Genomic DNA, 23,446 nt, shown 5'->3' with positions numbered 1-23,446 from the left:
CACAGAGCATTGCAGTGTGCCACGTGCGTATAGCTAGAATACTTCTTTTGCAGGTTGGTTTGTCAGCAGATTGTATGTGAGGGAGGTTTTTGTTGTGTCTAGCTAAATGTATGGTAATGTAGGACTGTGGTTTAACTTGGGAGAAATAATCTTTTATAAAAAAAAACACCAGCTGCAATGTTATGTTTTTTTGTTGAACAAATGCCAGAGCAAAACTAGAAAGTGTTATTTCCTAAAGAATATTATAGGAATGCCCCAATTTGTAACATAGGAATCACAAATGTGCACAGAAAAGTACAGATGTCACTATTGAAACTCACAAGCAAAGTGATTTCATTAATTGTGATAATTCAGAAAATTGTTGTAGTTGACACACACAGCATGGCACGTGCGTATAGCTTAAATACTTCGTTTGCAGGTTAGTTTGTCAGCAGATTGTGTGAGGGAGATGTGAGAGTGGGTGTCATCAGCAGGTTTTTTGTTGTGTCTACCTAAATGTATGGTAATGTAGGACTGTGGTTTAACTTGGGAGAAATAATCTTTTATAAAAAAAACACCAGCTGCAATGTTATGTTTAAAAACACTGCTGAACAAATACCAGAGTGAAACTAGAAAGTGTTATTTCCCTAAAGAATATTATAGGAATTTGTAATGTAGGAAACACTAATGTGCACGGTGCACAAAAAAGTACAGCAGTCACTATTGAAACTCACGAGCAAAGTGATTTCATTAATTGTGATAATTCAGCAGTGTCACTGGCAGGTTTTTGTTGTGTCTAGCTAAATGTATGGTAATTTAAGGACTAGTTTTACTTGGGAGAAATAATCTTTTATGAAAAGCTACAATGTTATGTTTTTTGCTGAACAAATGCCAGAGCAAAACTAGAAAGTGTTATTTCCTAAAGAATATTATAGGAATTTGTAAAGGTAGGAAACACAAAATGTGCACGGTGCACAAAAAAGTACAGATGTCACTATTGAAACTCACAAGCAAGGTGATTTCATTAATTGTGGTAATTCAGCAGACTGTGTCTTTATCTCTCGTCACCACATCTGTTTATTTTAAGAAGTTAGATTGCTCGTCTGTTCTCACTCTGACACATCACACAGGAACCCACATCAACTCTGTAACCTTGTTGTAGTTGACACACACACACACACACAGCATGGCATGGCAGTGTGCCACATGCGTATAGCTAAAATACTTCTTTTGCAGGTTGGTTTGTCAGCAGATTGTGTGTGAGGGAGATGTGAGTGGGTGTCACCGGCAGGTTTTTGTTGTGCCTAGCTAAATGTATGGTAATGTAGGATTGTGGTTTAACTTGGGAGAAATAATCTTTTATGAAAAAACATCAGCTGCAATGTTGTTTTTTTGCTGAACAAATGCCAGAGCAAAACTAGAAAGTGTTGTTTCCTAAAAGAATAATATAGGAATTTGTAACATAGGAAACACAAATGTGCACGGTGCACAAAAAAGTACAGATGTCACTATTGAAACTCACAAGCAAAGTGATTTCATTAATTGTGATAATTCAGCAGACTGTGTGTCTTTATCTCTCACCACCACATCTGTTTATTTTAAGAAGTTAATTTGCTCATCTGCTCACACTCTGACACATCGCACAGGAACAGGAAAGGCGTCTTGTGTCGGCGGGTGCAATATTTCTGCAATTTGCATCGTGCAAATACTAGCGTGCTCACCGTCCCTTTTAAAGTCAAATTTATTACAACAAACCGTGAGCATTATTGTCGTTGTGACGGATGAGCCGTCATCGCTCAATGTACAGCATGGCGTGTAAACGGACACTGAGTGGCCCCCGACGGATGACCTTTTGTGTGCTGTTGTAATCCATTAGGAGAGTGACACGAGTGTGGGCTAAGAGAAAGCATGCTGGATCGTAATCAGTCCTACTTAGCATAATTAGTGATTTGTCAGCCTTCATCTATTAGACTGTCCCATGCTGGTAGGGAATGAGGGTTCAGGCCAGACAGCCCCAAACTGACACATATAGGCCCTGTTCTGACCTGGCATTAACATGCGTTCTGAGTGATCCAATCACAAGATGACAGCTTTAAGTACGTCTGTTCACACCTTGCATTAGAATGCGTCTCCACATGCGTCTCGAGTGACCACTTGTGATCTGATCTCACTTCCCCGCTCTATATGCAAATAAACACGTAGTAAACACACGGCTAATACAGCAGACGTTGTGACGTAATATTACATGAATGCCAGTAGTAATAGCCTACATATTCGTGCATATGGGTACATTTTAATGACATAAAAATATAAGATTATTGTACCGGTGGTCCTCGGTACAAGGCAACAGCGGGTACAGAGCATTAGAGTTGGGGATGAGAGCTACCGAGTGGACGGGCGAGCGGGTGTGAGCTCCGTGCAAAGCGCCGGAACAAAAACACGAAATATCTCCGACAGTATGATAATAATGCACTTTGCGTGCCTAGTCTGATAGTCTGTAGATATGTAGCCTATAGATAAGATATATTTTAATAAAATACAGTTGTACCAACAGGATACAGTAGAGCACAGAAGCCGTTACCATGCTGCGAGGCAAGCGCACGCGTCTGCCTGTCTGTCCCAGCGGGTGGTCAGTTGAGTAGATTGTCCTTAATGTGGCCCAGGACACATTCGTGTACACACTGCTAAATGAATGTGGCCATATGTGGCCCAGACCACCTCTGAATGTGGTCTGAGCGATCGAATCTCAAGGCGACCTCAATGCGTCTTGAGTGCGTTCACACCTGTACTTAGAGCTGTCCACTTGTGATCCGATCACTTAGGACACATGTTAATACTGGGTCTGAACAGGGACAAAGGCTTACTATGGATGATGGTGGATTGGTGAACTATGCTGTGTAATCTATCTAGCAGTCAAAAAATGAATATAAGCTCTCACTTAAAGGTACAGTGTGTAGGATTTGGCGACATCCAGCAGTGGTTGCAGATTGCAACCAACTGAGTACCCCTCCGCTCACTTCTCCTTTTTCAAGACTGCGGTAACGTGAGCCGCCGAGTGCAAAACCGCGGTAACGCCGTCCGTCCCCCTCAGAGGTCATACCTACCATAATAACACAACTTTAGGAGCAACGGAAGTCAGACGGCAGCTGGCGGTACCACGGTTTTTCCCTCTACGGCTCACTTTACCACAGTTTCACAAGCGTGTCAGAGAACTACGGTGGCCTTCAGGTAACGTAAAAACGTGAAATGCTCTCTAGAGTCAGTGTTTGGTTTGTCCATTCTGGGCTACTGTAGAATCATGGCGGACTCCGTGAAGAGGACCCACTCCCCATGTAGATATGAAGGGCTCATTCTAAGCTAACGAAAACACAACGATTCAGGTGATTAAACTCTAAGAAAAACATAGTAATGAATATAATATTTAATTTCTGCTAATAGATCCCCTGAAATGTTACACACTGTTCCTTTAAAGCACAATAACTTTGCTGCTGACCTCGTGACCTGATCGAGGGATGCATCACTTGTTTTCATAGTAAAGAAAGGGGGCAGGAAAGTACCTTTGACTCACCTTTTGTCTAATGGGCAGAGCATGGAGTTGGTGTGTAAGTGAGAATATTGATTTTGAAATGAAACATGGAAGGTCACACCCTCATTACCGCTGCAGATGATGTGTGTGCCTGCCTCCACTCAGATAACCTTCAGTCCAACATGAAGAAAGTGCACTGTAGAACAAGGGGACAGTATCATCATCACAGTGGACTCTGCTAATAATGTTTTGACAAGCCATGGAACGGTATTAATGAGCGTCAGAAAGCATCCTGATATCGCCTCCAGCTATCAATCTCTCCTGTGTGTTTTTGTATCCCCCTATCGCAGGCATGGAGAGCCCAAGTGGCCCCAGGCTAGGGAAGCTGTCCTCATCAGGGCTGCCAAGGGGCCGGACCCCCAAGCATGGACATCCCCAGGAGCCTGTCAGAAGCACGCAAGGCCCAGAAAACAACAACAAACACAGTGAGTGACGAGCCGCCGCACTCCGTTAAATGAAAACTGTGTGCGACTTTAGATCTATGCAGCGTTTATTCACAGATTGTTTTAAATGTGGGAACTAGGGACGCTTTTGTTTGTGTGACCCAGCTTTGCTCTTGGGCTGAAAGAATAGCTCTCGTTTGCATACAATGTGACACACTGACACATATGTGATGGTTGCAAATTTTTGTTTATATTCCATCGGCTTTCAACTGGCTGGACTTTTGTTTTGTAGCTTATAACAGCACTAGGCTGGCTGTTCAGAGCTTCAGTGTTGTTTCTTGAGGATTTGATCAACATACCACACATATACCAGTCTCTGTTGCTTTTTTGAATGGGTTATATTTTACTAAGAATCAATGGCTCCCCAGCTTCAATGTAATTCTACCCCTCTCACCACAGAAGGGCCTGGAAACTACAACATTTTTCCTCAGACTGCCTTTTACAGTGAGAATACCAAACAAACAAGCATTGCCAAGCACTGACATTAGTGAAACCCTAAGCCATCTGGATGGAGATGGAAGATTTTTGGAACGAGAGAGCCAGGCTGGGGAATTATGTTTCAATCCAATATCCAGCAGATCATCATGACTTTGTTAATAGAGTTGGGCAGACTTGGAAAAGTGGAGCTCTTCTAATATGACCCAGTTGTTTTGGTTGCTACAAAATAGCCCCTCATTCCCAGACACACAGCACCAGCACTAGACTAGGTGCTTCAATTTGTTTTCTTTCCATGTTAATATTCAGCCCTGTAGGCTGGATTTGCATGCCTGTGTGGGTGCGTGCATGTTGTGGACAGTAATACAAAGCTGTTTTTGCAAGACAGAACTTAGAGGGCAGGGAAGCATTGGACAGCTTAATCTTTTGATAGTTAGCAGTACAGCACGGGCTCACAGTATGCTCTCCTTATTGTATACAAGCTGAAGACTGAGTTCTGCTCTTAAAGAATTGATTGTAGCAAAACACATTGCGTTTGAATGACGGGTTTTTCTCTGCAGCCTCTCAGAGTGTTATGTGTTATAGATTCTTTTACACTTTATTACTCAATAAACAAGAGGTGTTTATAAATCAATCAAAGTTGGTAGTGGGCTCTGCGCGGATCGCTTTGAGACTGAAGGCTAGAAATGAGAGAAGCACACTTGGCTGAGGTTCACTAATGAGTACCGCCGATGATGTGTGTGTGTGTTAAGATGATGCTTTCCCAGGTAATAGCTTGGTCTTGGTCTTTACGGGACTTTCTCTGGTAACTTAAGACGGCTTGTCTGTTTCGCTTTCTTTCTCCACAGTTGATCTGCTTTGACTCATTAAAGTAGAGCTACCGGTACAGTAATTATATCAGTGTTTTTGATAGTGCAAGTCTGTGCTAAGGACAGCTCCCAGCACTATTTGATTGCACAAGATATAAATCTACATTCCACTATGTTGTAGCTGAAGAAATGGTATCTAGAACATTACCAGGGGTTTCCCTTTGCCTTTGGAGAGGCTTAGTTGGTAACTTTGCCAGTGGACTTTTATGGGATTATGAGGTTATGAGGTTTGAAGATCCTCTAAGAACATCCAGCAACCTTAAGGGGAAACACAAGGCGACTGGAACACATGCAAGAACCTACAGTAGTGTAAGAGTAGGAGTTGGTTTAGGCACAAAGCAGAGCATAAGAAATGCATGAGGATTTTTATCTCAAAAAGGCACTCGGTTACAGCGAGATTTGTATTCCCAAACCAGCACACCATAACTGACGTGTGTAATGATTCACTCAGATGTAGTCAAGGCTAAAGCAGAGAAGATATTCATTGATTCTGATTGGACTCCTTCCAGCAACTTCGCCTGCATCAACAATGCGTTACCTTTTCAAACAACCTTTTCAAATCCTTTGCTTATTACTCGTCAGTGTCTGGCTTGAGCTTTTCTGTAGCTAATGATGAGGAGAAATGCTACACTGCTAATCATAATGAGCCTGGCGCTAGCTCGTCGATCCCAGGGGGACTGTGAGTCTCGGTTTGGGGGAAACAAAGACATCAATATCTTAGGCTCCCTGTGGAGGTTTTTCAGTGCTCAGTCTATGTCCGTTGTACACAGTGTGCTCTTCAGATAACCAGGTACCGCATTATCTGCCCTCTTCCCGCTGGCCGTGTTTCATTTTTCACTCCATGTCCGTGGAAAGTTTGGACTGTTATCACTTCTCATCGATAAACGTCCTTGTTGGAAACTTTTTGCATGATGTAACAATGAAGAAATCCTGTCTGGCTGGACTGGTTTTTTTTGTACTAGTGGTTTCCTGCAATCCCTCTATGATTTTATGCATGGAAACAAAGACTGCTGCCAACCGGGTTTGTGTGCTTTCCTAAAGCGGTGCGGTTGAGCTGTCACCTTGCCACACCAGACAACTAGCAGGAAAGGATGTGGTCCTTGAGGGTGACTTGCTCTCTCTTTGTCTCTCTCTCTCTCTCTTTTCTCTCTTGCTCTCAAATTTTTTCACATTAACATCTCATTAGAGCCCTAGTTTTGTCTTTTTTTTTCTCCACCAGCAGCCTAAACTGTTAAACAACCTACTGTGAAAGTATTTGGACAGAACTAATGCTGTTCTGCCAAATGCTTTAGGCAAAAGCCCTGAAATTAGGCTCCTTTCTGCAAACATTAATGCAAGCATAAGTGAGTGGAGTCTAGGCATGTGTTTGTGTGTGACCATCCTCCTCCGTTGATGGAGAGTGGTGCAGTACCTTACCTGATCCCAGGACTCAATTTTTTTCCATTGGGCACGCTGTGTGTAAGGGGAGTTGGGAAGCGCTGTCTCTATCAGTATGAGAAAGGTCTGCATAGGTTTATACGCTTGTGGCTATGTGTGAACGTTAAACCACAGTAGGCAGAATGTTTTTCGCATCATTGGGCAGAAATTCCATAATAACCTTTCAGCATATTGTAATTCAAGTGTTCTGAGAGAAAAGTAGACTCCTGCACCTCCTCATGGCTCTGTTTTCAGACTTTAAAGGCCGTGCAAAGGAAATTCAGAGATTTGTTTCTAAACACATTATAAACGTTGGAAAATTATTACTGAAAACATGTGCAAAGGCTGTGAACATTGTAGTACTGGATTGTGGAGTTAGACCGTTAAACTGTTTTTCGCTAGTTTTGTGTTCTGGATTTTTTAGGCGGGGATGAAATCATGGCTCGATGACATACTGGAGTCATCCTTAACATAACTCCACCCGTCCTCACAAACCTGAACCTTTTTGAAAGGCAAAACAGAAACCCAGACAATTATCAAAGGTTATCTCGGTTAGCTCAGTCGGTAGAGACTCATACATCCAGGGTCATGAATTCAAGCTCTTTTTCTGTAAACTTGTTAAAAATGAATAGTCTTTAAAAAAAAAAGAAAATGACCAAGTGTCAGAGTATGGAGTACCAGGGCTACGAATGTCTTTGGGACTACCAGGACCACAAAAGCAAGCACTTTGTCCACGGAAGCGAGGTCTGGGTGGGGGGCGCTGTAAAGCTCGAGGCCGTGAAGCCAGAGCCTTTCCAAGCCAACCGACCGCCTCTAAGGAAAAGAGAGTTGAATCCCCCGGGCAGACTGCACGACGGGGGCCGTTACCAACCTCACACCGTCCACGAAGTCCTCAGAAGGACTCAGGCCCCGAGCGACACCGGGCAAGCGGTCTTCCGTACGCCACATTTCGCCAATCCGCCTGTCGGACAGCGATTCGGCGCTGGGCTCTTCCCTTTTCGCTCAACACTACTGAGGAATCCTGTCCTGCACCTTCCCCGCTTGTTCGTGTGGTTTCAGCCATGGATTTGTTAAGAGAGGTTTCAGGTTTCAGCACCTTCAGTGACATGCCCCCAGCGTCTCAGAGCAGAGAATGCTGCTGATTTTTCCATGATTTTGAAAGCTTATTTTATATACTTGGCGATTTTTTTAATCATTCAAATTTGGCTGGGTGGCTAGTAACACATTTTTCTGTGGTGTGACAAACCCAGAGTGCATATTTATTTTTGCTTCACACAGACTTTAAAAAATCTAGCCCGGTAACAGGAGACTTTGGCCAATCACAGGTCATTACAGAGAAAGAGCGTTACTATTGGCTGTTCATTCAATGGAGCTGTCAATCACTCACAAACTCCGATCAAACGGTCAAACTAGGCAGCACTGATGAAATATGAATAAATATTCTGTTACTGTAATGCCTATTTCTTGCCTCAAATGTTTTCAGAAACATCTTGTAGTGTACTGTTTAGCTGTAAAATGACAAAGTTTGTGACCCCGCACAAGAGTTTGACTGTTTGATTGGAGTTTGCGAGTGATTGACAGCTGCTCAGAGACGGCAAGGCTCCAGCTCGGCTCTGATTGGTTGTTTTCCTCCGGTCTGTGAAATCTTGTAGTTGCCATTAGGAGCACGGAGGACACAGAGGCACATGATTTTTTTCAGACTACCTGTCTCATGCACTACTGTCAGGATATAGCGACCGTTTTATAAAAATAACTTTTTTAAATCATATTTGCTCCATTTCTACCCACCACAGCTTTAAATGTGTTGTGTTGTGTTTCCATGTTTCCATGTGTGTGTGCACAGACACCAGTGTTCTCAAATGACAGGCCACTACTCTGACTGCTGGACCTTCATTTCAGGCCCACAGACGCCATCTGCTGACCATGCATATCTGCCTCAGCAGCAATCTTTTGCTCCCTCTATTGCTTTCTCACACTTCCTCTCGCTCGTTTGTTGTCCCATTCTCCACACATAACCGTCACTACCTTTCCTTTTCATCCTCCCTCGAACTCATCTTTCTCTTGTCTCACTTATTTGTCAGTATCATCAGCAGCAGCCGCACTATCAATGCCACCTTCCACTCCATCCTCACAACCCTCCTCACCCTACTCCCACCCGCTCCCCATCCTCACTCCTCTCACGTCTCATATTTCTTATATTTTGTAGTCCTCGCCTCGCGAGTCTCAGAAATTGGTGAAATACCAAAAGATGGAATCGATAAAGAGCTATAGATTGGAGAATGTTTGTTTTGGGACGAAATTGAATTCTGCCGCTTTTCTCAGCCTGATGCTGCGTCTCGTTTTGAGGAGAGTCCTTTGTCATCGTTGTCACACCTTCATTTGGCAGGCTTGAGGGTGGCAGATGAGAAAGAGTACAGGGAAATGGGAGAGATTGAGTTGGTGAGTCACTGTCCATACGGAGGACACTGCAAACAGTCTGGAGCAGGCATTGTCTGTCTGACTCGTATATACTATACGTGCTGTTGCATAAACAAGTGCCTTTTGTCATAGGTGCTGCTGCTTTATGCACTGTGTGTATACAACAACATGCCTTCACCATGATCCATGTATACTTTTCAGATTTAATTACATTTAAAAATGTTTTATTTGCTTCACTGTCAGTTCGCCTGTCAGCATCAACCTCTTGGGATTCACTGGCCGCATATCATCCAAAGCTGTTGTGATTGGATGACACTAAACATACTATTGGCCATGGGCCAGATAGGCATCAGGCGATAGATTAGGTTTCCAATAATATGAAGCATGCAGCTGATGAGGAAGGCTGTAAAATCAATGCAGGTCTGAAGAGGCTGTGGAGGTGCTGTGGAGGTGCCGTGAGTCACCAGATTACGTAGCAGGAATCTCAAGCCCGAGCTCTTTGCTTTGATTTAAGTGTGGTTTAGTGGTGCTAGTAAACTGAGCCCACCACGGGTCTTTGTGGTGGTGATTCCTGGCCTCTACACAAAGTGATTCCCTATAAAGTACTTCAGACCGCTGAGGGCAGTGAACATTGTTTTTGTTTAGGACCCTCACACTTCCTAGACTGGGCACTAATTACTACTTATTTAGTAAGAACATCTCCCACTCCAAATCTGCTTATCAAGTAGAAGTACAAACCTTTAAATCAGTTGAACTATGAATAGATTATGTCCTAAACAAATACATCTATCAAACAACCACATGTAGAATTTTAAAATTCACAACTTTGATACCCCCACTGGCTAGCTCACGGCTGCCGCTCTGCACTGCTTTCATATGGCAGTTACAGCTGATAACGCCGTCCCGACTGACGGGGAAGTGTAGCACAAACCCTTCGGTTCCCCTCAGGTAAACATTGTTAGCTCTGTCAGCACTTTCGCCGTTGTTTGCACTGTTTAGCGTTGTTAGCATCATTAGCTACGAGCTGTGGCTCGCCTTTGCCATGTTGGGAGCCGTTGAGAGGCAATAGAAATGTAAATGTAAAAATGTAAATCCAATTTTATTATCACACATTGTATATAGCACAGCATACAGTGAAATTTAGCTACTATATTTAACCCATCCTAGTATACTAGGAGCAGTGGGCAGCTACTATATAGCGCCGGGGGAGCAGGTTTAGGGGGTCGGTGCCTTGCTCAAGGGCACCTCGGTAGCGCCCAGGAGGCGCTTCGGTCCCCAAGCCAAGTCCCCACGGACTGAGCTACTGCTGCCCCCCCCAGAAATGCTCCCAATCCTGTATTTAACACCTTCAGATGAGGAAATATATCTATGAAAGACTGTTCAGACCTAGGAAATTTGTTGTCCATTATGTCTAGCCTCAAAGTTTAAACCATCATGGTATTATCTAATTCACAGAACCACTAAATATCATAGAAAGTAATATTATGCAAGTAGCTCACATTTTCCCAGAAGATTGTCTTTGGTTTTTACTCATGACCTCCTAGGATCCTGAAGCTAAAAAGCGCAAAGTAACAGCCAGTCTTTCAGCTACATCCCATGAAGCCCTGTGTGTTTTTTTGTGCTCGATATGAGGCCAGCATCTGAAAGTACTGGTGATGCTTCTCCTCGATGATGCTTCTCCACTATCAACACACCAACGTACTGTATTTCCCGTTCCTGGTCCTATTATCGCTAAGCGGTCTCACATTATATTTTCTCTTTCTGCGATTTTCTTCTTCTTGATTTTGATGGCGGCTGGTAGGGCTGGTCAATATGACGATATACATTGTCATAATGATAAAAAAAATGTCTATCGTATATATTTTTCTATATCGTTACTTTCGCAATATAGGCTGGACCTTTATTTATTTATTTATTTTTTCTCTATAATTTCACTTAAAATGTTCATTTTGCACTCAAGTTCTTAAAATGAGAAAATACTTTAATCACTTTTCATTTGTCAAGTATTTAATTCACGCAGGAGTATACAAAAATAGGCTTCACCATGTGGTTATTTCATATAAACTATTTATTTATTGAATTACCAGAATACATGCTATATTGTGATATATATCGTTGTGGAGATATGAAAGGACCTATATCGTGACAGAAGATGTTTGTCATATTGCACAGCCCTCGCCGTTGGCAAACAATGTTATGGCGCATTACCACCACCAACTGGAATGGAGTGTGGATCAGGAAATGCGCATGTGGTGAGCTCCATGCCGAAGCAAACCCTATAGTAGTATGAATGGAACTGCGTGTGCGTCCGCACGACTGGTACATGTCCACAGCTGTCCACAGACGCGTAAAGACTTAAAACTAAGCCATGTGTACTTGATTTCATTTTACTATTAGAGGACGTGTAATGGCAAAACAAGTATTTTGCAGTGTTTTCATAAAAATATGATAACAAATTAGTCTAACCATGTTTGTGTGTGTTGTCAACAAGTATATCTGTGTAAGAGATTAGCATAGAGGCACAGCTATACAAAAAGTGTGAGAGAGAGAGAGAGAGAGAAAGAGGGAGGGCAGGAAGAGAGAGAGAGAGAGAGAGAGAGAGAGAGGAAAAACAAAGACAGAGAGTGAGAGCCAGACTCACTGAGAGAGTCTGGTTTTCTTTCAGTTAGTCAGTGTCTGGATCACAAGACTGTTCTGGTGCTACTCCACCGCTCTTCTTCTTTTTACTCACTGTCTGGAATCAGGCCCGACTGGGAGGGAATTATGGGGACATCGTCAAAGAGAGGTGCGTATCGGATGGGAAAGTTTGTATTGTGGGTGTGTGTGAGAGTACAGAATGAAAAATAGCGTAGGAAAATAGGAAGTACTGTAGTAGGAGGTGTGTGTGAAAGTGCTGACGGGCCACTAAACTGAGAACGTGTGAGAGAAGGGGAAAGTTGTGAAGAAGTAAGAGTAAAAACACAATAGATACACTTTAAAGTAAAAAAGGGCAGTAAGGTCGAGTGGTTGTATTCACTGTAAACCAGGATGGTTTACACATTAAGTGGCTGGTTCCACTCTGTCAGTGTGTTTACCCTTCACTGTGTCCAGGTGTATCAGTTTCTCCATCTATTGTCTGTTGAGATTGAGGAAGTAGTGATACTGTGTCTTCTTTCCATGGAGTTGTGTCAGCGGTGTTTGTGTGTGTTGTCTTTCTCTAAACTACAGTATGTCTAAAACCCTTCTGTGCAGATGCAGACAAAGGCTCCTGTGTGAGTGTTTGTCGAGGAAAACAAATGACTGTTCTGTGTGCGCGCCCGCCCGCCCGTGTGTGTGTGTGTGTGTGTTTGTGGGTAATGTGTGCACCCTTGCACTCAGGGGGAGCAGTGGCAGGCGTAGCTAGGAGAACGTAGAGGTTATTTGAGATCATTAGGCAGCTGCCAGCACTCCTGGGTCCCGACTCGAGTCTTCTCTTCTCTTCTCTTCTCTTCTCTTCTCTTCTCTTCTCTTCTCTTCTCTTCTCTTCTTCTCTCCTTCTTTTCTGCTTCTCTTCTCTCTTCTTGCCTGTCAGGGTTAACCAGTGCGGAGCAACAGTTGCAGACAGCTGGGAGCGAGTCACACTCTGACATTAGTTGAACAGCTGTTTTATCCCCGTGGCCTGTGCCTGAGAACCGGGGTTTTAGATTTGACACAATGGGCCTGCTTTGTTTCATACCAAGACAATGGTTGTGATTGCTGAGCGCCACAGCGTGCAACCCATTACTAGGGCTGTGTGTTGGTAAGAATCTGGGGATACAATATGTATCACTGGGGTATATACTGGGGTAACGATTCAATATATTCCGATACTGTAAGCAAGGCGATATATTGCGATTTTTTTTTTTTAATTTAATTTGAGGAAAACTGTAATAGTATAAAGAACACACCAGAAATACACCAATTTAGAATATGCAAAAAAACAAATGTATACAGCATGCAAAAAACATGTTTTTGCCCCAACCTGCATTTGATTATCATAAAGTGGGCATGTCTGTAAAGGTGAAACTCTTGGGTGCTCATAGAACCCATTTTCATCCATATATCTTGAGTTCAGAGGTCAAGGGACTCCTGTAAAAATCGCCAGGCCAGTTTTTGCCAGTGTTCATCTTTTTTTAAATGAAAGATGAGCAAATCCTGCAGGACAAGTCAAGTCCTTTTCTCTTTTTGGTAACCTCTAAAATGCAAATTTGTGTGATTTTTATATTTCAATGACTGAAGTCAGGCTGGTATCACTTGAAATGATTGTTCTCAGGAACGTTAAAGCTTCCATTTTTAAAGAATTTTAGTTTTACTGTTTTCAGTCTTTTGTTTTTAACCTAAGAGTTGTCTCATGTGAGACATTTGTTTTTGTTTGTATGGTTGTATAAGTTCCAAATAGAAGAAGAAAATAGTCAAATGTGATGAATAATGGCATGGTTATTTTAAAGCATTTCTTAATTGAATTTACAGAACAATTTACTGTATCGTGATATATACCGTTACCGTGGTATAAAATTGCATATACCGTGATAAAAGATTTGGGCCATATCGCCCACCCGTACATGACATCTATCGCATGTCTGTTCGTCCTGGAAGAGAGATCCTTCCTCTGTTGCTCTTCCTGAACAATACATTTAAAAAAACATGTTTACTTTATCTTTACTACAAAAAGGGATGACTAAATGTGATTTCAGTTGGACTATAAATAAGGAAATTATCTATGAAACTGTTCATACCTAGGAAATATGTTGTCCATGTCTAGCACCAAAGTTTAACCCATTGTGTTGGACAGTTTTTCCTCGCCAAATTTAGCGTAGCTCTGGAGCGTTATTTAGCCTCCTTCGCAAGCTCGGTGACAAGATAGCATGACATGGTTGGGATCAATGGATTCCTTAGGTTTTCTAGTTTCATAAGATGCAAGTGACTCTAGCTTCAAAACTCCGGTTACAGTGTTTTGAATCAATACAGTATCGTACAACATACTCAAGTGTATGGATATTTTCTTACCCCTACCTCATACTCGGGCAAGCAAAGCAAAGTAAAAGATGCTGAACATATTTTATTGTGTTTGCATATTTCACACCAGGAAAGACAAGTCTGCAGTTGTATATTTAATTTTTGCAGTTATGTTTGCACCTGGCTTGTTTGTGCACATGCCTATTTGCATTGTAGCGCTCTGAATGCAGGCCTAATAGTTCTGCTCGCTGGGAACAAGTGGATCTTATTCCCATAGCAACAAGAAAATATCTTTCCCAAGAGCAGGATTCATTAATTATGCCTTTCTTTTTACAAGACCTTTATTTTCTAAGACAGGAATTAGAATGCATGCTCAATTTCCTCCTCATCACAAGAGCTGCACCGCCGACTGCATCACCTCCCCAGCTGCTACCCAGACAGCTAATAGAGAAATGCCCTGTCGCCTGGAGAATATTAATACACTCATATCTATGCACACACAACGCACTCACACACACACTGGTAATGGTTTTGTGTACTTCTTTGTGCGCTTTTTACGCATGTGTGTTTGCACCTCGTGTCATGAACTATTCCCAAACACAGCCAGGGACGCTGTGCTACTTCTCATTCAATCTTATTCTGCCGCGCCTTATTTTCTTTCTACCTTATTATTGTGAGTCTGAAGTAAAAGATTGCATATAATCCGTCAGCCTGCGTTTGAGTGAGAAACAAATAGAAGATAAATGAGGGGGAAAGTACAGAAGCCCTGAAAGGCAAGCAAGATTTTTTTTTTCTGGTGATACATTTTCTAAGTCTGATCTAAATTATTTTCTCTTCTGTGTTTATGACTTAAGAACAGGTGGAACATTTTTTTGCCAGGATAATCTTTCTAAGTCCCTTTTTTTGTCTGTGAAACTGGTAAATACTGGTAAGACTTTTTTTTGCCTCTTAAGAAAAACGAGTGAAAAATTCAGCCTATATTTTTTTTTTCTTCTACCTAGGAGGCAAAGAAAAAAAAAAAGAACGTAGAAAAATTAGACTAAAAAAAATTCACTTGTTTTGAAACAGGAAAAAAAAAGTAACATAGAAAAATCGGCCTAAAAAAACAGTTTCACAGACGAAAAAAGGAACTTAAGAAAGATTATCCTAGCAAAAAAAAAATTCCACCTGTTCTTAATTCATAAACACGGGAGAGAAAATAATTTAGATTACACTTAGAAAATGGATCACTAAGGAAAAAAATGTCTCGCTTGCCTCTCAGGGCTTCCGTAGCAAAAAAGGGAAAGTTGATACTGTGTAATAAAACAGTGGGAAAAAGGGAGAAGGGGACGTCATGGCAGGTTAGGCCTGGATTGTGTTTTTATACACATTAACATCACTGACACAGAGATGTTTTTTGGGTCGAAGGCTATCCTTTTGCTGCCATGAGCTGTTTTTGCATTAGACGGCAGTTCATTTATTTGATGAAAAATCCTCCAACCATGTTTATAATCCTGGTAAGGCACACAGAGTGCTCTGATCCAGTTTGCCACAAATGAGCTGCACCAGGCATGTGTGCATCCTGTCGCTGCTTGTCAATGAGTCTGCGGGAGAAGAAAGCAGTTGGCAGACATGTTGTCATGTTCCTCGGCATGGGGAAGTGAAACCGATTAAAACGGTAGTCAATGCAAGACCACTGCTGCATTCCACTTCAAAACACTATCATCTGTACTTCAAGTGGTTTCCCTTTGACATTTTTCTAGATCTGATATGACTGAATAGGCCTGAGCAGCAGCACCTCTTGTCTCCTGCTTGCCTTGTTTCTGCTGCCGCTATCCGGTCTTGCCAGATCAATGCAGGGGGAGCTGAGAGCACATGTAAAGATATATCACTCTGAAGAGTACAGCCTCAGCTCCTACCTACTGTCATTCAGTATTCTGCTTGGTCAGTGGAAGAAGTCATCTGCCTCTGCAATTCTCTCCTCTCTCCCTCAGCATCCTCTCCTCTCCTCTCCTCCCTTTGTCACCCCCTCCCTCTTCCTCTTCTTCCACATGCATACACTCATCCTCAGCTCCATCCCTCTCTCAAGTAGCAGAGGAAATAGAGTGCAGGGCTGATAGTGCAGAGGTCTAATTGTAGCAGAGGAGAGAGCAGTAATGAGCCAGTGCACCGCCTGTCCTCATACAAAGTTCGCATGGAGAAAGATGGGGAAGGGTGTGTGTGGAGGGAAAGGAAGGAAAAGTGAGAAAGCTAGACGGGAGGTGAGAAAAGAGGGAAGCAGCAGTATGAGAGATGGAGGGAGGGAGCAATGGGGAGCAGAGAGAGAGAGAGAGAGAGAGCTGAGGCAGTCGGTCTGCTGTGTGCTGTGTCAGAAGGTTCACACAGGCGCTAGCGATTTATAGCTGATCTATTTGGCTCAACAGAAGGCCTTTACCCACAATGCCCTCTCTCCTTCTCTCTCCCACACACACATATTCACACATGCACTCTCTCTTCCTCTGTTTATCTGACAATCATAACTACCATCTTCATCGTCATATGCTTTCATGTTGATATTTAGTTTGAATTATGTGAGTGGATTGAAGGATTTTGGAGGTTTGAAACAGGTACTTTACTGAAGTTGGGTATTTTTGTAGCTCCGTAAAATGTCAACAACATATCTAGAGGTGCTAATATAAAGATTGTAAGGCTGTCAAAGTTAACACGATAATAACGAGTTACGCAAATTCATTTTAACACCACTAATTTTCTTTAACACATTAACGCAACTTGCAATTTTTAGATTGTAGCGGGCTTAGTTTTAAAGCTAGAGTGAAGATACTGGCATCATATAAAACAAGAAAACCTAAGGAATCCATTGGTACAAACCATGAGGCTAAATAACGCTTCAAACTTACGCTAAATTTTGGCAAAAAAAACTGTCATGGCCATTTTCAAAGGGGTCCCTTGACCTCTGACCTCAAGATATGTGAATGAAAATGGGTTCTATGGGTACCCACGAGTCTCCCCTTTACAGACATGCCCACTTTATGATAATCACATACAGTTTGGGGCAAGTCATAGTCAAGTCAGCACACTGACACACTGACAGCTGTTGTTGCCTGTTGGGCTGCAGTTTGCCATGTTATGATTGGAGCATATTGTTTTATGCTAAATGCAGTACCTGTGAGGGTTTCTGGACAATATTTGTCATTGTTTTGTGTTGTTAATTGATTTCCAATAATAAATATATACATACATTTGCATAAAGTAAGCATATTTGCCCTCTCCCATGTTGATAAGAGTATTAAATACTACATTTTGAATAGATAAAAACTGTGCCATTCATTTGTGATTAATCACAATGAGCTATGGACAATAATACAATTATCGCAATTCAATATTTAATTATTATATTTTTATATATTTTATTGACCGCCCTAGTTCATGTCCATATTTAGTTTGAATATGTGGATTCAGGGATTTTGGAGGTTTGAAAAAGGTCCTGTGCTCAAGTTTGTGTATTTGTGTAGCTCCGTAAAATGTCAAAAACATATCTTGAGGTGCTAATATAAGGATTTAATTAATTAATATTTCTTTGCCATGAATATGAAGTTCTTGCAGCACTCCGTGCTTACTCAGAAATGGTTCTCTCTCTCATTATACCAGGTCCGGTGTGTGATGAGCCAGCAGAGGGGAAGAGGAAAGGTCGCCCTAAAGCAGAAGTGCAGGAACTGAGAAGCATCCCTGTGAGTATCTCTCTTTGAACTGAGTGGGTGTTTGAAGTGGGCTTCATTTTTTCCCTGCACAGAGTAGGCAGATCCCCATGAATATGCACGATACAAGAGTACAGTATAGCGATAATCCTTGCATGTGTTGAACTCTCTCTTCCTCACCCCTGAGCAGGCCCATATGATAGTACAATGGAAGGAAGAGTTTAAGCGCCGCTCCAGGGTTAAGTGTCCGTGTTCAGGCTGCTGGTTAGAGTTTCCCAGCATCTATGGCGTCAAGTACCACTATCAACGCTGCCAGGGGGTGAGTCACTAACCTCCGTTCTTTCCTGTTATGCGGCTATTTCTACTTCATGCTTCAGAGTAGTCTTTAACAGTGGATCAAGATATTGAAGAAAAGCATCAAAACTTACAGATTATTTATAACGCTCACAGCTCACATATTTAGTGATTATTGACCATACATGGCTGTTTCAAGAACTTGTGATTAGTCAACTGAATGCTGCCAGTAACAGCTACCCACTGTCATTTTGTTTTGCGTAGGGAGGGAGCTCACTCTAAATCCCCTCTCCTCATGTCTGTGTTTGTACCAGGCCACCGTAGCCGAGAAGCTGAGTCATGGCTGTCCCTACTGTGAGGCAGTGTTTGCCACAAAGGTGCGCCTGCAGAAGCACAAGCTGTGGAACCACCCAGACAGGGTTAGCATGGAGCCCAAGGACGAGCAGCCTAAGCTTCAAAAGACCCCCGTCAAGTCCAACACCAAGAAAAGGTGACTGGGATTTAGAGCTCAAATTCCCACCCACACTGACCCACATAATGGTGTTAGTAACGTCATAATGCTGACTGCCCAAAACTGTCCTCCCTCGGTCTGTGAATTCAGGCCCATGGAGAACAGTCCCCCCTCGCCAGTGTTCTTCAAAGTGAAAAAGATCCACGAGGTGTCCACGCCATCTCAGAACGGCGAGCTGGCCCACCAGAAGAGCGAGAGGAAACAGCACAGCCAGCCTTCACAGCAGATTCAGCCGTCCCAGCCAGCCCAACCTCAGTCCCAGGAGTCCCAGAGCACGTCATCTGATGCGGAGGGCAGTGAAAGTGATGGGGACAGCCTTCCCCCTTCTTTCCCTGACGAAGACCCGGAGCGAATGAGGCACAGTAAGATTACAACGTATCTTTTGTGATGGACCGCGTGTTCTCATTAGATGCATGTACGTGTTTGACCGTTCTTTGCTCTGTGTTTTTCTGTTGAGCCAGGACGGAAGCAGAAAACACCTAAGAAATTCACTGGAGAGCAGCCGTCTATATCGGGAACGTTTGGATTGAAAGGTAAATACCAAAAACACTCTCTCACTTCACCCTGTTGTTGACAGCAAATTATGTTTTTTTTTTTTTTTAAATGAACACTTAATGGTACAGTGTGTAGGATTTAGTGGCATCTAGCGGTGAGGTTGCAGATTGCAACCAACTGAATACCCCTCCCTTTCCAAGCATGTCGGAGAATAGAGAGGTGAAGTCACTCCCCTTCCGGTGGACCCCATGGGACCTTATTTTGGAAAAAATACGTAGGCCGACGGTAGTCGACAGTGACAGACAAATATTTTTTGATCCCGTTTAAATTGCGCCATGAATCACACATACAGTATGATGTTGGTCAATTTACAGATTTGGGCAAGTCAAGAAAGTCGCAGTTGGACGTAGTATCATTTAGTTTTGTGTGAAACCGCTCAGTGAACTACATCTCTCGTCTTGCACAACATACGTCACCAACACCAGCTAGCTAGCTAACTTAGCTATGTTCTACGTGCAAATTAAACATTATCTTACCTGATGTGTTTTATCCAGCGACTCCTGATCTTTTTATCAGCCGTGAAGCTAAAGAACGAGCGAGACCCGTTTCTCGTGTGAGTACATCCCAGTACGAAACACACAGGCATCGTAGCTTCAGCGAGAGAGACGTAACTTAACGAAACTTTTGGGTGTGTAGTCTTTCTAATTACGTGTTTTCACAGTCTGATACTTACAACAGTTTTAAAACAAACTGAGACTTTCTTGACTTGCAAAATTATGTTTTAAATTGACAAACATCATATGTTTGATTCATGGCGCAATCCAAACGGGATCAAAAAAAATATTTGTCTCTTGCCGTTGATTACCGTTCACATTTTTTCCAAAATAAGGTCCCTTAGTGGCCCACCGGCAGGGGAGGGACTTCACCTCTGTACTACGGTGGCCAGTGTTTGGTTTGTCTGTTCTGGGCTACCGTAGAAACATTGCGGACCCCATGAAGAGGACCCACTCCATATGTAGATATGAAGGGCTCATTCTAAGCTAACGAAAACACAACGATTCTTAGTTTCAGGTGATTATACACTAATGAAAACATAGTTATGAATATTATTTTCCATCTCTTCCATCTCCTAAACACTGGTCCTTTTACAACCAAACAGCCCAATGCGGTAATTTCCTGTGGGCGGAATATTAATAAGTGAAAAAAAAAAAAATTGCGAAAAAGAGATTGTTACTATGAACTGGCTGATTCATCATTGATTACTGACAATGCAGCAGGCCACAGCTTGATGATTCACTGAATAATGGAAACTATAGGAGGACATATGAACCACTGCTTGAAGAAAGCTATGAGGATTGTGGGTCTTTGGCTCGTTCAAAAGAACTTTACAACATTGTGTGATTGGCTCTGTGAGTGATTGCGAATGCACCCTACTGCTGCGGATCAATGGTGCTGGTCTTTTAACAGAGCTAATACCCTGTTTCATACCCGACTAAATGAATCAGTGACTCACACAACAATCACACATCACATACGCACAGCTTTTACAGTATCTCCCTTACTTTCTGTCTCATTCATATGCTGAAAATGCCTCATGACTCATATAGCATACACAGGGCTGTAAACTACTTATCATCACTTATCAAACAATCCATCCAGGTAGCAGGACTCACTGCTCTCTCTTGCTCTCTTCCAATCTGCCGTCACTGATTCAGTATAACTCAAAACAACCTCCTTTTCTCTACCTCTTTTTGATTTTTTTTTTCTTGTATCAGCTTTCCTTTTATTAGCATTTCTCTTGTTCAGCATTGTCCTCCATCTGCCCCGCTCTGCTTGCATCTCTCACTTTACCTTGAATATGTTTAATAGGAGTATTAATTACTACCACGGCCGTGTGTCTGTGTGTGTGTTGTAGGTATGACTAAGGTGGAGGAGAAGCTGAAAGCGGGCCGTGCAAAGAGATCAGAGGGGAGTGGGTTCAGTGAGGAGCCCCAGAGAAGACCCACTTCAAGTCAATCCTCCAAGAAAGATCCAGCTACAACCAGTTCTGGTGAACATCTAGATAATTTTTTTTTAAATTAGTAAATTCCCACATAGAAAAATAGAGCTCTAGATCTTGGTATCATTCGGAAACGTTACCAGTGAAAGCATACCAGTGCAAATATGATAATTTCATGTCATTTCTCTACAAAACCCAGTGTTCACCTCTACAAAAGCACAACTTCCATCAATTATGAATGATGTCATGTTGCCTTCCTTTTCTAAGGCCTAAATAAGATACATGATAAACACAAAATAGTGATTTAGGGCTACAACCCCATGATTATTTTGGCAATCTATCAATCATTTAGTATGTAAAATGTCAGACAAAAGTGAAAAATGACCCTCACGACTTCATAGAGCCTAGTGTGAGGTCTTCAGATTATAGTTGTTTTGTCTAACCAACAGTTCAAACCACAAAGACATGCAATAACAACTATATAGAACTGAGAACAGCAACAAATCCTCACATTTAGGAATTGGGACTAATTAATGAATGTTTGGCAATTTAAATCACTTAAATTATAACTTTTGTCATCAAAATTGTTGTAAATTGTTTTCTGCCAATCAGCTAATTGATTAATCGACTAATTGTTACAGCACTATGGTGCTATTCGTCCACAGAATAACTTAACAAGACATGACACAAAGCATTCCACCAACTTTTGGTACCAGACCGTTTCAATACTTGGTGCAATGGAACCAGTTTGGTGTTTTTTCCCAAAGTATTGTGGTTTGATGCCCAACCCTTACCCAAAGTTCGACGTGTAATACCTGCTGGACGCCGTGGTTGAGTTTATGGTTCAAATGCTGACACCTTATGCCAAACAGTGATAGCCTGAAAACAATTAAGCTTATGACAAAAAAATATGAACACATCATTTTGTCAAATTATTAACACGTTATGTAAATGACCGATATAGCTATGATTACAAAATAAGCCCCTTCCAGATAATCAAGAATCTGTTTTTAGAGTCGGGGTTCGGGAATCACCCCATCAGGGATTATTTTACATCACTACACATTATCACTTTACAGAATTAAACTGTAAGGTGAGGAAACATGAATACTAAGTAAACAAATGGAAATGTTATACCCATAAGGACAACGTTCCAGGAATATCTGATTGCTATCTGACACTCTTTACACATGTTTCTAAGGTGCCGACACCCAATGGCAGCGAGCGATCCACGAGCGAGGTGAAGTGGTGTGTCCCACCTGTTCCATCGTCACCAGGAAAACAATCCACGGCCTCAAGAAGCACATGGAGATTTGCCAGAAGGTCAGTGGGCGATACAGCTGTCCATCAACTTCTGATAAAAAATGTTTTTAGTTAATACTAGTTAATACTACTCCAAGATAAATGCCACAATACCAGCTTACTTTCCCTGAATTCGCTTCTGGAGGGGTCTGCCTGCTAACAATTTTAATAAGACATGAATGTCATTAATATCAAACCATCATGTAATACCTGCTGAATGCTGTGGGTACGCAGTGCAGTTGTAAAGAAGTCTTAATGTGTGACACTATGCAATGCACACAATGTGTTAATCTGAAGGGAGATTTACAGCAGCCAATTTGCACAACGCCTCAGTGGAAACAATCCACATATTATATCAACAAAAACTAGTTTACTTATTGTCATAACTTCTGTGAACCACTCTTGTTATAAACATGTTTTTTTCTCTCTTGAGTATGAAATAAAGCTCTCTCAACCCAGAGCTGTAATTTCCACATTGGATTATAACTTTGACTGCAACGTTATTAGATACCTCTCCCTGAGGACTCCATTGTGCCGAGTCTAGGGAGCCTTTACAGTAATGATATTGATTGGAAGGCTGTAGAAATAACACCAGGCAGTATCTCAGTACAGTAATCTCAACCAGTTTCCTCGTGTAATATCCTTCACTCATCTGCTCCGATAATATCAGTTGAAATGGATCAGGGGAAAGGACACTGTGCACTCTTCTGTGGTTTGTTTGCACTGCACTCAATTGTGGTCAATAGCAGTAATAAACAGGGAAGGGGTGAAGCATGGAAGAAGTTCATCCAAGTACATTATAGTGAGGACAAAGCAGTTGGAGTGGCGCAGTAGCCTCCAGGCCTTCGGAGAGACTTGTTCCTACAGCCATTTTAATGGCTCCTTGGCCCAGTGGCCCGTGTGACTCTATTAAAGTGACAGTCTGCCATAAAGCAATGACAGAATCACCACATTACCACTGGGTCACTCACCATCAAAACACCTCTGTCTCCGAATCAATACTGAGGCGAGGAGAGTGATCTACAAAAAGGAACACTTTGTGTCAAATTGGCTTTTCTGGCTACCAGAGTTA

The 23,446-nt window shown here is 42.2% G+C and overlaps 1 protein-coding gene across 6 annotated transcripts in view; it reads left to right on the top strand.

Moving 5' to 3' along the window:
• Nucleotides 1-23,446, top strand: part of znf512b (zinc finger protein 512B) — a 38,081-nt gene that overhangs the window by 1,118 nt on the left and 13,517 nt on the right. For 2 of the 6 annotated variants that reach the window (XM_074644095.1, XM_074644097.1), the window contains 8 exons: nucleotides 3,856-3,990; nucleotides 17,727-17,806; nucleotides 17,964-18,092; nucleotides 18,382-18,557; nucleotides 18,669-18,940; nucleotides 19,034-19,111; nucleotides 20,989-21,123; nucleotides 22,274-22,395. In XM_074644095.1, the coding sequence (XP_074500196.1) occupies nucleotides 3,858-3,990; nucleotides 17,727-17,806; nucleotides 17,964-18,092; nucleotides 18,382-18,557; nucleotides 18,669-18,940; nucleotides 19,034-19,111; nucleotides 20,989-21,123; nucleotides 22,274-22,395 (1,125 nt within the window). In that variant the 5' untranslated portion in view covers nucleotides 3,856-3,857. Of the gene's footprint in view, nucleotides 1-3,855; nucleotides 3,991-11,775; nucleotides 11,932-17,726; nucleotides 17,807-17,963; nucleotides 18,093-18,381; nucleotides 18,558-18,668; nucleotides 18,941-19,033; nucleotides 19,112-20,988; nucleotides 21,124-22,273; nucleotides 22,396-23,446 lie in introns of those variants that run through there. The other 4 variants (XM_074644096.1, XM_074644098.1, XM_074644099.1 and 1 more) reach the window with 4 other exon arrangements.

The sequence above is a fragment of the Sebastes fasciatus genome, chromosome 8 (assembly GCF_043250625.1).
Source record: "Sebastes fasciatus isolate fSebFas1 chromosome 8, fSebFas1.pri, whole genome shotgun sequence".
Taxonomy (NCBI): domain Eukaryota; kingdom Metazoa; phylum Chordata; class Actinopteri; order Perciformes; family Sebastidae; genus Sebastes; species Sebastes fasciatus.
This window is presented reverse-complemented; position numbering and strand designations above follow the sequence as displayed.